This window comes from Lytechinus pictus, chromosome 10, assembly GCF_037042905.1.
Source record: "Lytechinus pictus isolate F3 Inbred chromosome 10, Lp3.0, whole genome shotgun sequence".
Classification (NCBI taxonomy): Eukaryota; Metazoa; Echinodermata; class Echinoidea; order Temnopleuroida; family Toxopneustidae; genus Lytechinus; species Lytechinus pictus.
The window spans coordinates 31,858,853-31,875,103 of record NC_087254.1 but is presented as its reverse complement, the minus strand read 5'-3'; the positions used below and the strand labels follow the sequence as shown (position 1 = coordinate 31,875,103).

At 37.5% G+C, this 16,251-nt stretch overlaps 1 protein-coding gene across 4 annotated transcripts; it reads right to left on the bottom strand.

Moving 5' to 3' along the window:
• Positions 1-7,960: 7,960 nt before the first annotated feature.
• Positions 7,961-16,029, bottom strand: LOC129269480 (uncharacterized). Of its 4 annotated transcripts, XM_064105830.1 has the most exons (4): positions 15,747-15,794; positions 11,694-11,908; positions 10,995-11,203; positions 7,961-10,555 (listed from the first exon to the last, which is right to left on the bottom strand). In XM_064105830.1, exons 3-4 carry the CDS (start codon positions 11,184-11,186, stop codon positions 9,530-9,532), a joined length of 1,218 nt encoding a protein of 405 aa, XP_063961900.1. In that variant the 5' UTR covers positions 11,187-11,203; positions 11,694-11,908; positions 15,747-15,794; the 3' UTR covers positions 7,961-9,529. The 4 variants fall into 4 exon arrangements, with proteins under 4 accessions (XP_063961900.1, XP_054762959.2, XP_063961901.1 ...); XM_054906984.2 differs by lacking the exon at positions 11,694-11,908 and having other exon boundaries at positions 15,747-16,029; XM_064105831.1 differs by lacking the exons at positions 11,694-11,908; positions 15,747-15,794 and adding an exon at positions 15,089-15,256.
• Positions 16,030-16,251: the final 222 nt, after the last annotated feature.

The window sequence follows — 16,251 nt, the reverse complement described above, 5'->3', positions numbered from 1 at the left end:
TTTATTTATCCACCAGTAAGGGGGGGGGGGGGAGTAACCAGGCCCTTTCCCTTTATCCGCCTATGCCCTGTTGGCGGATGGTAGAGGATTTTTTTGCGCTCGCGAGCTGATCTGAATCACAAATCAGGAGTAGTACTGCAACAAGTCGGCAATGATACATAGAGTCACCGTAGAGGTCTAGTGCCAGTAGATCATTATGGTTAGGGGATGAAATGAATATGCCTATTGGACGAAATGATGATTGGACGAGATGGTGATTGGACCCATGGCAACGATACCAAATTATTATTAGCCGAAATGGGTTTAGATAAAGTGATAGTGGACCAACTGCAGTTAGACCAAATGGAACATGGACGAAATGAAAGAAGACCAAGTGGTTATTAGACCAAAAGGTAATAGACGTAATGATATTGGACAAAGTTAATATTGGACTAATTGAAAAAAATACAATTAGACCAAATGATAAACAAAATGGCTATTAGACCAACTGGCTATTAGACGAGATGGTAATTAGACGAAATTGTTATTGTCTATGTTGAAAGTTGACTAACTATAATGGTAGACGAAATGATATTAGACCATTCGATAGTGGGCAAAATGGCAGTAGACGTAATGGCAATCAATCGATAAATATCCATACAAAGAGTAATCCTGATTTCCAAATCACTTAATTCTCTTTCTCACGTCTCAAAATACTTAGTGACAGCATATTTTATATCTTATCTGTAACTCGAGTCCTAAATCAAATACCGCTGTGACATTATGCGTTGCGATGTGTGACGTTATGCGTTAGAAAAGTTACGACATTGTGCGTTGGACGCTCTTGGCATAATGTCGGTTGTTACAGGGGTCATTAAAAGCAAATAATTTTTTAGGCATGACTCGTACGTGGCTTACTTGTTTGCTACTATTCAAAGCTCACATCTTTTAATAAAGCTAATATCAACCTATTTTAAGCTTATCGGGGGATTAATTAGGGGGTCATAGGGTGTGTAGTTTACCAAAACTGCACACATTACACACGTCTACACACACGACACGCTACACAACTTTCATTTCTACACCAAATTCTCCCCTTTCACTGGGTGTTAACATTTTGATGGAAACACAGATCCCAAATACAAGACCTTTGGTTGGTGACAGTGCACCGGTGTTACCGCCCTCACTCTGCCGATCCCAGTCAACTGCAGGCCTGATGACGGCCAGCATGGCCATAATGACCGAAAGCTAACACCGATGAGAAGAAATTACACATTTGGCTTTATTCAAATTGGTATATCGTACTTCAATAAATGAAGAGAGTCCAAATAGCTGGGATGCAAATTTAGAATAAAAGTTGAACTTAACGATTCAAAAACACAATTTAAATATCAATATTTTAAACTACTATGCACAAATTCAAGATAATAAATCTTCTTTCGACATATTTTTGGAATGAAATATAAATGAACTGCTGAAAAATAAAATATATTACATAAACACTCACATGTGGTTGTGGATCTAAAACATGTATTGACTCTCTGAATACATGATGCCTTCTTTTATATCTATTCGTTTTAAATGTCAACGATTTTTTTTCTCTGTGCATTTGGATGTATGCGACTTCATGAATATTTATATTCTTCCTCACCATTATCATCATCATCATCATCATCATCATCATCATCACCATCATCATCAACATCACCGTCGTCACAATCATCATCATCATCATCATCACCATCATCATTATCATCATCATCATCATCATCAACAACAACGCCATCGTCGTCATCATCACCATCATCATCATTCATAATCATTATCGTCATCATCATCATAATCATTATCGTCATCATCATCATCATCATCAACATCATCATCATCATCACCATTTTTCATGAGCGTGCTGTTCTGATTACCTTCATGAGAGATTCCATTTCAGAATAAGATTTGTATGTCCCTGTAGCTAAAAGATTCTTCTTTTTTTAAATTGCTTTGTTTTCTAGTCCTTTGGATATAATATTTACAAAGATAATAAAAAGATAATGGTAATGTTTGTCGACTTTCCCTATCATTAAGATGATTGATCGAGGAGAGGGGCTTATATTGACAATAGTTGGCATTTCGGTGCATTTCCATAATGACAAAGACGTAAATCATTACAAAAAATAATTATCTATATGGCAGGGTGAATCTTGAGAAGAATCTAAAAGAGCACTATCGTCATGATGGTGTCCAAGGAAGGATAAATTGTGTGCATGAAACAAGATTTTTTTGTACATGTATTTGATCTTTAACACCTTTTCAAATGGACGACAACCCTCTGTGGAAACTATGTTTTACATAATTTTTCGGAATTATATCAGACTTTACCACGTTTATAATAGTTCCATCACATTCCCTAACAGAAAATATATATTAATTATTCCCTGTTTGTCCCACAGTGTGTTCACAGTGTGGAACTATTGAATGTGAGCATTTAAAAAAGAGTGAAACCATATCTTCACACATGCGCATATTCGGGGGGGGGGGGGGGGCTTTCGGGGCCGGGCCTTCCTGGTAGGCGAAAAGGGGGGCGCCAAAATAAGAAGAAAAGAGAGGAAAAGAATAGGGGGAGAAAAAGGATGGAAAGGAGAAGAGAAAGAGGTAAAAGGGAGGAAGAAAGAGAGATGAAAAAAAGGAAGATGGAAGGGGGGGGCGCCGAATTGATATTCGAACTAGGGGGGGGGGGGGGGCGCCGAATTTATGTTCGACCTAGGGAAAGCCGAATTGATGTTCGACCTAGGGGCGCCGAGTTGATGTTCAACCTAGGGGGCGCCGAATCGATGTTTTACCAAGGGGCGCCGAATTGGAGTTTGATATAGGGGGCGCCGAATTTATGTTCGATCTCGGGGGACGCCGAATAGCTGTTTGACCTAGGGATGCCAAATTGATGTTCTACCTAGGGGCGCCGAATTGACGTTTTACTTAGGGGCGCCGAATTGAATTTCGACATAGGGGCGCCGAATTGATCTTCAACCTAGCATGCCTTGGCAGAATTGAAGTTCGACATAGGGGGCGCCGAATTAATGTTCGATCGAGGGGCGCCAAATTCATGTTCAACCTAGGGGGGCGCCGAATCGATGTTTTACCAAGGGGCGCCGAATTGGAGTTTGATATAGGGGGCGCCGAATTTATGTTCGATCTCGGGGGGCGCCGAATAGCTGTTTGACCTAGGAACGCCAAATTGATGTTCCACCTAGGGGCGCCGAATTGACGTTTTACTTAGGGGCGCCGAATTGAATTTCGACATAGGGGCGCCGAATTGATCTTCAACCTAGCATGCCTAGGCCGAATTGAAGTTCGACATAGGGGGCGCCGAATTAATGTTCGACCTTTGGGGCGCCAAATTTATGTTTGACCGGGAGGCGCCAAATTCATGTTTCACATGAGTTTGGTGCTCCCGCTAGCATCAAATGCATAGTTAGATGCCATCCTGTTCATGATTACCAAAAGAGTTCAGAAAGTCCAAATCTTAGGTCAGAATATCAAAAATTTTCATCTCGCTCTTCGCTTTCGCATCAATTGTTTAGTAAGGTGACGATCGATCCTGTTCATGGTTAGATTAGTGCTTAGAATGTCCAAATTTGGGTGGAAATGTAAAAAAATTCAGCTCGCACTTCGCGCTCGCATAAAATGTTTTGTTAGATACTCATCCTGTTCCTGATTACCAAAAATACTAACTCGAATGGCCAAATTTTAGGTCAGAATAATTATCACTTTTTTCAGCTCTTACTTCGCGCAATTGTTTAGATAGATACCCATCCTGATCATGGTTACCAAATTTGCTTAGAATGTCCAGTTTTGGGTCGGAATATCAAAAATTGTAAGCTCGCGCTTCGCGCTCGCATAAAATTATTTGTTAGATACCCATTCTGTTCATGATCACCAAGAGTGCTTAAAATGTCAAAATTTAAGGTAAGAATATCACAATTTTTCAGCTCGCGCTTCGCGCGCATCAATTGTTGAGATAGATACCCATCCTGGTCATGGTTACCAAATTTGCTTAGAATGTCCAGTTTTGGGTCAAAATTTCAAGCTCGCGCTTTGCACTCACATAAAACTATTTGTTAGATACCCATCCTATTAATGATTACCAATATTGCTTAAAATGTCCAAATTTTTGGTCGGAATATCAAAAATTTTCAGCTCGCGTTTTACGCTCGCATCGGTTATTTGATAAAGTTACCCATCCTGTTCATGGTTACAAAAAGTGGTTAGAATGTCCAGTTTTGGGTAAAAAATTCGAACATTTTCATCTTGCGCTTTGCGCTTGGATTAATGTTGAGATACATACCCATCCAGTTCTTGATTACCAAAAGTGCTTACAGACTTTTCATATTTGACGTCAGAATATCAAAAATTTTCCGCTCGCGTTTCGCACTCGCACCAATATTTTAGATTTACGTATACCCATCATGTTCACGGTTACAAAAAGTGCTTAGAATATCCGATCGGGAAACATAGAGATGAAAATACCCCCCCCCCCATTAGCGAAAGCTGGATCTGCCCCTGGTAAAGAAATGTCAGCTCCCGCTCACATAATTTTAGTAGGGCCGATTCTGATGAGAAGTTAAAACCCCAAAGTGCTTAAAATTATATGCTTTCATAAGCTGATCGTAAGTTAACAGCAACTTTAAGAACAACTGGTGATCCTATCTTGTGGTAAATAATATTGACCATTAAATGTTCATAGATGATTATTTGGAGCGTAAGAAAGGTTCACCAGTCATTGTTAAACCGCTCAAACTTACGAACGACTTTGAAACACCCACCTGGTCCCATTTCTTCTTTTCAAAAAGTGGTATGAAAACGTATATATTCATGGATATTTTTTTCATGAACACATTAAAAACAGTGGTCGTCGATAGCCCCTTTTCACGTGATTATGAAATAAGATAGTTCAACATTCATTTAAGGAATCTATGGTTGCTTGGCGAAAGGGGGGGGGGGAGGGGCGCCATTTTCCAATAGTTCACAGGGGCGCCAAAATTAGGTCGGGCCACCGGGGTGCAAAATCCTGGATACGCGCCTGTTACATAGTCTATTGATGTGAACACACTAAGCACACCCCACAGTGTGATGTTATCTTCACATCGTTAATTCTAAGCATTTTATCAGTCCGAATCACATCTTCTCATAGTCCATCATACGAACACATACTGTGAATGTACTGTAAACACACTATGAACACATTGTGAACACACTCTGAATACGCTGTGAATACACTATGAACACACTGTGAACATACACTCAATACACTGTGAATACACAGTGAACACATTGTAAACACACTTAATACACTCTGAATACACTGTGATCTCACTGTACACACCCTGTGCACACACTGTGAACACACTGTGAACACATTGTGAACTCACTGTAAACACACTATGAACACATTGTGAACTCACTGTGAACATACTGTGAACATACTCTAAATACACTCTGAATACACTGTGCACACACTCTGAATACACTGTGAACACATTCTGAACATACTATGAGCTCACTGTGAACACACTGAGTACACTCTGAACATACTATGAACATTCTATGAACTCACTGTGGACACACTGTGAACTTGCTGTGAACATGATGTGAACACAGTGTGTGACACTGTGTTATTTCCAGGAGGGGATTATTTGATACGTTATTAGTTTTTATTATTGATAATTAAATGTTGCTGATGTTTATATCGTCACCACCATCCGCCATCAGTGATGTTATCATTTTTACCAGTTTAATTGTCTGTCCCTTCCTCACGTTCATTTTACCGCAATTTTGGATGATTGGCTACATTAGACCGACAACATAACTGCATATACTTGATATAATTATATTATATACCTTCATCGGGGTCGTTCACAATTTTTTCACCTTTAAATCCGACGTTCCTGTCAACGAATTGAAGGCGAGAAATTGGAACTAGACATCCACTAAAATACCTCATGGCGTTTTACCAATCCCACCCCCCCCCCCAAATGTTCGTTACGATGACTTTTGTAATGGAAGACTTATTATGCAGGCATCTTGGTTATTATTACATGATTCAAATAAAAGTAATTGGTGAATGCATATTGCATAAAACGAGCTCGAAAGCATTCGAAGAATGAATGCTAGAATTCATTACACTCTCCCACGCACTTTATTTGTATCAATTTTCAATTTAGTCTCCGCATTCTAGATTAATTTAGGTCGTACCATTACGGGAAAGCGACAAAACAACGTCAAACCATCGCGGTGATCGAGAAATATCGAAATAATTAGTCTATACAGTGCGTATAAAAAAAAAGTTTACACTTTGAAAAAGCCCTGGGAATTCAAAAATATACAACATGTGGGTAGGTTTTTCACATATAATCTTGGGTTTGGGTCTCATATATCCAATGAAAGTAAAAGTTTTGACAGAATGTTACACTTGAGTGAGCACTGTCCATTTTTGTAAAGCTCGCAGAAATCTGTTTGCGCAGAAATGCTCGTTTTCACGCCGTGTCAAGGTGAAAGGGCGAAATCAACCTTACCCTGCGAAACATTTCTCATACATTTCCTTTGCACTTTTAGTCAATTGAAATAAAACGGATACATTCAAGCATTTTGTAACAATTTTGCCACCCAAATTGAAATTTCAACATTTAATAAGCACAACCTTTACCCTTTTTGTGCCAGCTGGATTTTGAGGACATATCTGAACCTGAACAAAAGTTTATATCAGACATCTCCAGCATGTATTCACTGAGTTTTTATCATTTAAAGTGGGTTTACATTTCATTTGATACTTGTTTCTCCACATTTTTCCCAAGCTTGACAATGATTAACAAAATTAAAATCAAGCCTAAGCCATTTCATGTAAATCACAGCTCAGTGTAAAGCAAATATCGTCACGATGGCCTCGGTGTGTGGGGAGTGGGGTGGGGCGCAATGCACTCTTCGAAGTGTTTTGGGCGAGGAAACAAGTTTAAAAAGGTAAAAGATATCTTCAAATCAATTTTGCTAGTCCATGTTTTCTTCATGATTTAGGTCTACTTTATTTACACAACTACTTCAAAGATCTGCGCAAATCATTTTTTCACTAAATTTCAAAAGTAAGTGGTGCTCACTCAAACGGAAATATTTTTCGACAGTTTATATCGTCATTTGCTTAAATAGATCTCTACTAATGTTAAAATGTGGAAAAATCTTTAGGATATTAGAAATATATAATTTTACAGGATTTTTTCAAAGTGTAAACTTTTTTTTGATACGCACTGTATATGCTTTCCTACAATTTCTGTTTTCATTGTTCATTTTGTCAGTTGTGTTTATAGCAAGCATGTGAACTAAATTTCATGTTATATATTTTCAGACGATTGACCAGTGTACAGTGATGCATGACCCTAAAATGGGAGCATTCGAAGCCTTATTAAAATACGTTTGTGAGACATACTTTTCGGAGATATAATTTTCATTGTCATAAAATTACCCTTTGCTCACGATAAGTAGTGACAGTTTTCCTTTTCCCGAAGGACTTTGCAGGGGTCAAAGGCATTTCTAGGGTTTCATAGATGTGGGGGCTGGGCCATCTCTCAAAATCATTTAAGTTTGTTTTACAAAAATTCATTGAAATTCCGAAATGGGGGAGGGGTCATTTCCGCACATTATTTTGACAACACCTCCTCCCCATCAAATAAAATAAGGGACAGAAAAGAAAAATGTGTTTCCAGTTCAGGAGATGGGGCATCTTTTCATATGTTGGTGGGACATAATTACAAATGTGGATAGAAATAGGCCAACACGGGCTAGGAATGACCCAAAAAGCTCGTCCTGAAGGGCAGACAACAGATAAGGACGAAAGAAAAGTATAGCAACTCCTTTGGACTTGGCATGCTCACCACGACTCGGAAAGCCATGACTCACGTGATACATGATACACAAAAGGTATAAGGGAAAATAGCAACACTTTGTGAAGGTAGCCCTTTTTTCTTTAATTTTATTAAAATGAGACAATATAATGATCTAATTATACATAATCCTTTATACACGATGTCATCACAGATCAACGTGCCAAGTAATAACTAGGATTCCCCATTAAAAATATACATGCAAATAAAGATTCTGAGGTCGAATTCTAATTGTGAATTACAATGTCCAGCGCCTGAAGAAGGCAGAAGTTTTCAATCCCGCCGAGGATCGAATCTACGACCTTCCATTCATGAGGCGTAATCTTTACTGCTCGACCATTCTATTCGGTCTTTAACATTTTATAACGTGCATAGCTAATTAATCAAAATATGTTATGTACTACTGGCAGAAAAAATAAAGCAACCATCAAAACTACCGCAGGTGGTTTGTCTCATTAGGGTGACAAAGTAGTTTGGTTGTCACGAAGGGTGTTATTTAAAAATGGAGGAATAATTTTATAGCTGATTAAAGGATAACACTCCTATCAGAAACTGAGAAATGATGAATTAATAAAGTGAAATATGTAATCATAGTCATTTGTAAAATCTTAGACAAAATTGAATTATTGGTTTAATCAGTTGTACAATCGTTTAGCTTTGTACACTGACTTTTTAAACAAAACGTACTCTTTTCATACTTAATACAGGTGAAAGCTGCCATTAAACAACAACAAAAAATTATCATACAATATAAAATTATTCAAACATAAACACACTGATATGAAAACTAAGGACAAAGATTGCAATTTACAAACATTATTTATAAAATGACTGAAAGTTGTCTTTATAGTAAAACATTAAAGTATGCAACAAAGAATCGAACTACTGATAAGAAATAAGAACAATAATATGATACTACTTTCTTCACATAAAATATAAATGAAAGCTGTCATTGTAGAACAGGGGAGTATCCCCTCTCTCAGTGAGTCTAGAGCATGTTTGTACAGAATCATCAGATTTCATATTACTTTAAGTGAAAAAAAATGACCAGAAAATAGGAAAATTCTTTTTCAGTTTGCCCCTTGAAAGTATAAACAAAAGTGAAAATATGGCGATGAATTACAAATACACTAAGATTTGATATTTTTTATACTCCTATAAACATGGCATACATGAATAGGGCTACTTTGATCAAAGCAACTGAAGATAGTCTCGTCAAATGTATATTGAAAATATAATAATCTGAAATATTGTTATTAAATGTTAGTCATGTTAACAGTAAGAGACTACAGAAATATGGCAAACTACTTATAACTATATCATCCTATCACGGTATTATGTATTATTATTTATATTGGTATCAGAAGGTAGTTTTGAATTAATTTACATCGATAAGACGATTGATGCGAGTCCATTAATGGGAGGGCATTCTAATTGGTCAAGAGCAGCCTCCTAACGGCCATACAGGACTGGTTTAGTTTTAAAAATATCTTTCGGATTGACCAAAGAGCTCTAAGAAGCACGCACCGGGAAAGACAAGGGAAATTATTTAAATTCCTTTTCTATAAAAGTCATTATTATAATCCGTGCAGTTTAAAGGTCAATGGATGAGTAAAACAAATCCCAAATTACTCTAAAAGCTCTATGAAATACAGAAAACAGTCATTAGCAAAGACAAGCATTTTAGGTGTTAAAGTGACCACATAACACCAGCAAGCCATATCAATCTGGTGTGGAATGGGGATTTCCCCAAAGGCCACATCTTCAAGGAGCTCCGTACCCTCAAGAGTATACCTAGTCAATGAGATCACGCTGGACCAACGCCCCACCCTCGCTATCAACACTCTGTCCTGATCGTCCACCGTAGCGTAGAGGCATTCGCCATCTTCATTATCCTCGTCGTTGTCAGAACCTGCTGCAGCGATGGAGCTACCTGCATTCCCGGTCTTGTCATACACCGTGATCCGACCGCGTGTGAAATTACCGGTAGATGTGATCATCACACCGCCCTTCGTGACGCAGACCTGTAATGGCAGAATATTTCCTGTAGGGACAACGGTATGCGGATCCTTCGTGTTGCCTTTGAAGATGTAAATTGATGGGTTTCCGTTGACGACATAAACGTTATCTTGCTGATCAGTACACAGGCATGGATGTCCCAAACCCTGGATGAAAGAGTATTTTGTGTCTGTCTTTGTACCTTCGGGGTCGTACACACGACCTGTGTTGTTCCCGAGTGAAACAACTGAGTTACCGTTAGAGAGAAATGCAATGTCACATACGTTACCCAATGCCGGCTTCAAATGTTGAGTTTTGTCACCGGACATGGAAAAGCAGTCGGAACCTTTCCCGTCCCATCCGAAACCTACGACTACAGAATCCTTCGACGTGGCTGCCATCCCGTTCACATTACACGCTCTTCGTGGTATTTGGACCACCGACACAACCTTTGCTGTAATGTTTCCACTAGTTCCACAATTAGCCGATTCTGAGCTCGTTGGTTTCAGTTGTTCTCCTGCCTTCTTTGTTCCATCATCTGCAGAAGACTTTGAATTTTGCTTATCTGCACTTGTTGATTCCCCTCCTAAAGTTAGACTGCTCACTGCAGGAAGATCATCACCTACTCCTACAGCAGACCCCTTGTCATTTGATTTCTGTAATTGAAAGAAAAAAAAAATTCATATAGCAATACGGAACTAAGAGTATACCTTTCATACATACTGAATAACATATTGTGCAGTTTGGGCACTTGGATTATTGTAGCGGGTCCAAACGCTTTTTTGAACTATTTCACTTTGGGTAAAAAGGTTTCTGAGTCTACATTGGATACTCTTCCAGTGACTACCACCATCTTACGATACCTTCTACTTTCGGTTTGTTTCAATAATGATCAAAGGTTGGAAGACAGATCAATTTTTCGTTAAAAGTAAATGGAAAAGGAGGCCTACGTCTACCAATTTTAAACCCGTTAGCTAAAGATCAAAGTAAAATAATATGCTGTAATTGGAAGACATTAGGTTACAGGACCACATAGAGCAAGTGCAGAAAGCTAAAAGTACACGAACTGACTGAAGGGCTACAAATAAAACTTACCTCTTCGTAGGTCACATCTCCCTGTCCAGCCCCTACAGCAAGGTTTTCCTCACTGCATAAAGGACATATGGCTTCATTGTCTCCGTCAAGGCAGTTGTTGCAGAAAGAATGTCCACATTTAAGAGTCTTTGCTGTTGTGAGGATATCAAAGCACATGGGACAAAGCAGACCTTGTAGTTTAGACCCATCCATCCTGACAACTCCTGCATCTAAAAGACGGATCAGATAGTAGATACATGATGGTAATTTAAAAAAATATATATATACACCAAAAGGGAATAATAATAAATAAAAATGATGGAGATCTTGAAACTGAACATATTAAAGTGCATTTTAGAATAAACGAAAAAGAGCAGATTTTCTTGAAAGGTTGAATTAAAACTTGATTTTTCTAGAAATTTCGTTAAGAAAAAGCATTAGGAAATGCAATGAATATATGAATTTCTATGGAGTTTCAGTAAAAACCCATTTCTTGTTCAAACTATTCAAGAAAACCTGCCTGTATCGTAACTATAATGAAAATTCTTATTGTGATTTGCTGCTGAGACCTGTTTACTGTACTTGTAGTTATCAAGCGGGTCCTATAGGTCCTTTATCCTTTATTTGAAATATTAGAAACGCCATCAAGTCTCGCACGGTCACTGTCGCTACGCTAACTTGCCCCCCTCCCCTCCCACTTTAAAAAGGAACCATGCATACCTCACCAGATAATTTCAAGCACAGTTTCTTCTGTCCCTCATCAAATCAATATGGTTAACAATAAGTAAAAAAGTGCTTTAGATTCAAATGCAGCCGAGCAGACCATGTCCACGACAAACGTTTAATGCTTGACTGAAAATCTTGTCCAATATTCTTGACAGTTCTCCCTGCATACATCAAGTGCACAAGGTCAAGGTTCTCATCTGAGAAGCAAACTAAATATAAATGAAAGCAAACACACTTCACCAGGAACCAAAAGTACATCTTGTCAATATAGCGATTGAAAAATAAACGATTTCAAAGTAATCAATGAAAGTACAAAGTACAAAATATAGGCATTATAAACATGAATTAAATACAACGCTGAACTGGGGAGTAACGCAACTTATGAAACCATGATGATGCATATTGTTCAAAGGATGACGTGCAATAAAATGTACGTTTTATCAATAACAACTTTATGACATTTCATATAACGCATAGAGTGGTTTGATAAGAATCTAAGACATAAATGTCTTAGGAATTTCAGGGTAGCCAAGCGTGATATCAGGAAAATCAGAGAGAATATTTCGTATAAAATAAACGGATAACAGAAATGAAAAAAAAAAAAACACAATAACATGATAAAGACGTTGTGCCTGCTGTGGCTTATTGAATTAACATGTAAAATACATTTCAACTTTCTACAAAAAATGGCAATTCAAGGAATTTCTAATATGATTTATAGGATTATTGTTCGCATATGTGACCTCACCAAATTGAAAGTTCAAATATTCATAGTCCCGTTATTTTTAGGTGGAATTGTGGAAAACCTTCATCGAAACGTTTCTTGTGTCTATGTATCATTTTATATTTACTGTTATTTGTTTTTAACGGAAATAAATTCAATTCTTATTATCATTATTAGTAGCAGTATTATTATTAATGCTATTATTATTATTAATATTAACATTATTTTCATTCATATTATCAGCAGCACCACCACCACCACCATCATCATCTTATTTATTATTCATTTGGCATTTATCTAAAAAAAAAAAAAAAATTAACAAATCGCACAATTTCAATCTTTCAAAAGATGAATACACGGCCAATATTAGAGCTGAGTAGGCTGCATGGATGTGGAAAGGTGAACTAAATAACCATTCTCCACTGACAGTCTTTCCTCCCACACCAATCAACTCCATTCAGGTCAGAACAATCAAAATAAAAGTGATGTTCGGTAGATTAAACTCCAGGGTCTCATTAAGCCTAAACAATAAATACCAACTTGTTTCACCTCCATTGAAAACCTCCAAATATTGAAGAAAAAAAAAGAGTATGAAGCTCAATAAAATTCTAAGAATCTGTATTCATAGCGGTGATCTATCGAACGAAACAGAGCTTTATACTAGTAATATAAACAGATAAACAGATCAATTACTGAAGTTTTCTATCACTATCCGTGTGTGTATTATCATATACTCCCTCGCTTTCGAATCTCAATTACTTTTCAGCTCTGTTTTCCCTTGTACTTATAACTGAAAATTATTAATGACTAATAATGAGCAATCAGGATGTGCTAAGTCGGTCTGGAAGTGAGCAGGAAACAGCGTGCTGGAGATTATAGAGTAGATGAGTTTTGGGGCAATTGCTACGCAAAAGATGAATATTAAAACTAGCTTTGGCAGGAATTATAGAGAGGAGGGGTGCTAAAGAAGGGGATTAACGTGGCTTTCTGGTCTGTATACAGTATTGGGGGGTGGGGGGTATCGACTGATAAAATTATTGACAACAGCAAAGACCTAAACTCAGTTGCAAAGTTATTCCAAATCTGAAAATAAAGAAAAACTAATGATGCGTTTCCCTTCATGTGCCGTGAAATAGAAGGAACAAGTCCCTGAAAATGTTTAAAAAGTAATATTATAACTATGTTAAATATGTTTCCTAAAGAAGGGAATGGGATACTAATACATCAGTCACATTTGCTCTACGGCGGCCTTACGGTGAGTCAAAAACAGCCATTCTAACATTTCTTTGTACAAGCTACATAATCATGATAATAGGGTGGTTTGAATAAAAATTTATAAAACTGATGTTTTCGACTCCCCGTACGGCCGCCGCAGGGAAAAATTGGCTATAGCATTATAGACCTCCAGCGAAATATATTTTCCCCGTGTGTTTGAACACAAAATAATTTTGACTGTTACTTTAACGACTCAATGCACATTGGATCGATATAAATGATAATCTGCTTATTTCGTTTAACCATAGACCTATGAAAGCTGGACATTCATCGGTTAGTTAATGAATTCACTAACATCTGACTGTCATTGTCATGTGAATAACATTCTCTTCATATTTATCTCCTGTGATACCATCATGGTCGCCGTCAATTAAATCATGAGTTACAGAAGCTTTCGGTGATTAGACATTTAACATTAGACAAATTGTATGCGCAGAAGGTAATAAATTACCTGAATTCTCGGATATTAATGTGCAGTTCTGGTTTACAAATGGTTATCTTAGTTCCATGGTTTTTATTTGGAAAAATGTATGAATATTTCAAGATAGAGGCTAAAATGAAATTGATTGATTGTAATTTATAATCAAATTTTAAAGATTTCCTCATAATATTCCAGAGAAACATGGTGGGTTTCTTGTAGGGGTCGTCCCCCTCTCGTTGTTAGAAAAGTCATTATGAGTGTGCAGAAGCGTGCAAATCGATAATAATAAATTTGATATAACAAAAATCGTCTGCTTCTCAATTTGCTGTTCCAAATCTGAAACATCTTAATTGAAAGGTATAATCTGCTACAAGACATCAGCCAACAAACGGCAAAAAGAGCAAAACATTCCTTTGTGAAGATCAGATTCGCCTTGGTAGTCGCTATTGTCAAAGCACCTGTATGTTATCATTAATATGCACATAATCAGGAGACGGCGACTATGATTGCATCAAAAGAATGATCGCGTTAATCGTCCATTTCTTATAGGTCCATGGTTTAACATTATAAGCCACAGCTCCCCTTCAGCGTGTTCAGCACGCTAAAAACTGCAAGGGAAAATTGCTTTCAACTTCATTGAGGCATGATGAACTATTATAAAAATTAAGTGACCCGCGGTGGACTGGCTTCTGTTCTTGAATAAATTATACTCGAAATCTTGATTATTTTCCCATCAACCTAAAAGAAAGATTAGTTAATTCTAGCAAATCTGTATCTCGAATACGTCACATGTTCAGCATGTTCGATAGAAATAGGAACTATATATTAATTTGTAAAGTTATTTCACTATGTCTTATGATGCAGCACATGCACAAAATCAGTATGCGAACAAATTGAAGATATTGAAACGACAGGATTGTCCTGCTAAAGGATAATATCGATATGACATTATGATAATAGAGATCTTACCTGTACCATGGACCCATTATGGTTCTACCAGCAATTGATTGTCTTCTCTTGTTTTCAAATATGAATGTTAAAAAGCGAACTAATAGTAAAATATGTATCTGTAAGCTCCGACGTATAGGCAAATGACCACCCCTCCCTCCCTCCCCCATAAACATGCTTTATCAAAATGTATGATGTGCTTAACTCATGACCTGTCTTTGGAATTGCATTACAATTAGTGCACCTGATTCCCATATCATTATTGTCACCCGGTGGTTGACAAGTAATCAATTCCCGCCTAATTAACCGTATAAAGTCATCACAACACTTAACACATGCATACGAAACACACTCGCATGTACATAATAACTCAGGCGCACTTTTCATAATAATATAGGTACAAAAGTGAAGGTATATGGACCATTTCTAAGCTATATTATATAGACTATAGGCCTGTGTGTCAGGGTTTTCATTTTTAATAATAGAGAGATAAAGATAAGATATACATGACAATCGATGGGCTATTCCCATATACATGTATGTTGCAATGTCTCCTTCGAAATGTATTAATGATAGTAAACAAGTGCTTAACTTATCACATGAAAGGTTAATCCTTGACATATTGTAATGGATGCCGACCAATTAATGAAGCAGCAATTATACAACAATTCGTACTTACCTGTGTCGTGTTACTGTAGCCGTTGCGATCCCCCTCAGAATCAGCCTAAATATAAGATCTGCACTTCAAGAGGCAATCAATTCATAGAGATTTTGATCTTGTGATCGGGGTCAATGTGACGTCAGAGATATGCTGTCTGGGGTTTTCCCCTCGCACAGGTTCAAAGTCAAAATCTTCGTGTGTCAGATCTCCTGCGCGCTCTCTCTCCCTCTCTCTCTCCATTTGATTTAACGGTTAACGATTTAGGTCTGTGTTGTGTTGCGTGCCTCTCGTCAAGGGCGTCAAAGGTGGAAAGGGATTGTGGGTGGGGTGGGATGGGGGTGTAAAAGTACAAAATTCTTTGGCAAGGTTAGCAAAGTGAATTTTAATCAAGGTTATATCCTGATAAAGAAGATAGTAATAATTTGTATAATTTACATTCATATTATGATTGAATGATGTTCAATATAAACAACCGCAAATTTACAACCACCAACACAAATATTGGCTCTACAACTCTTAAGAC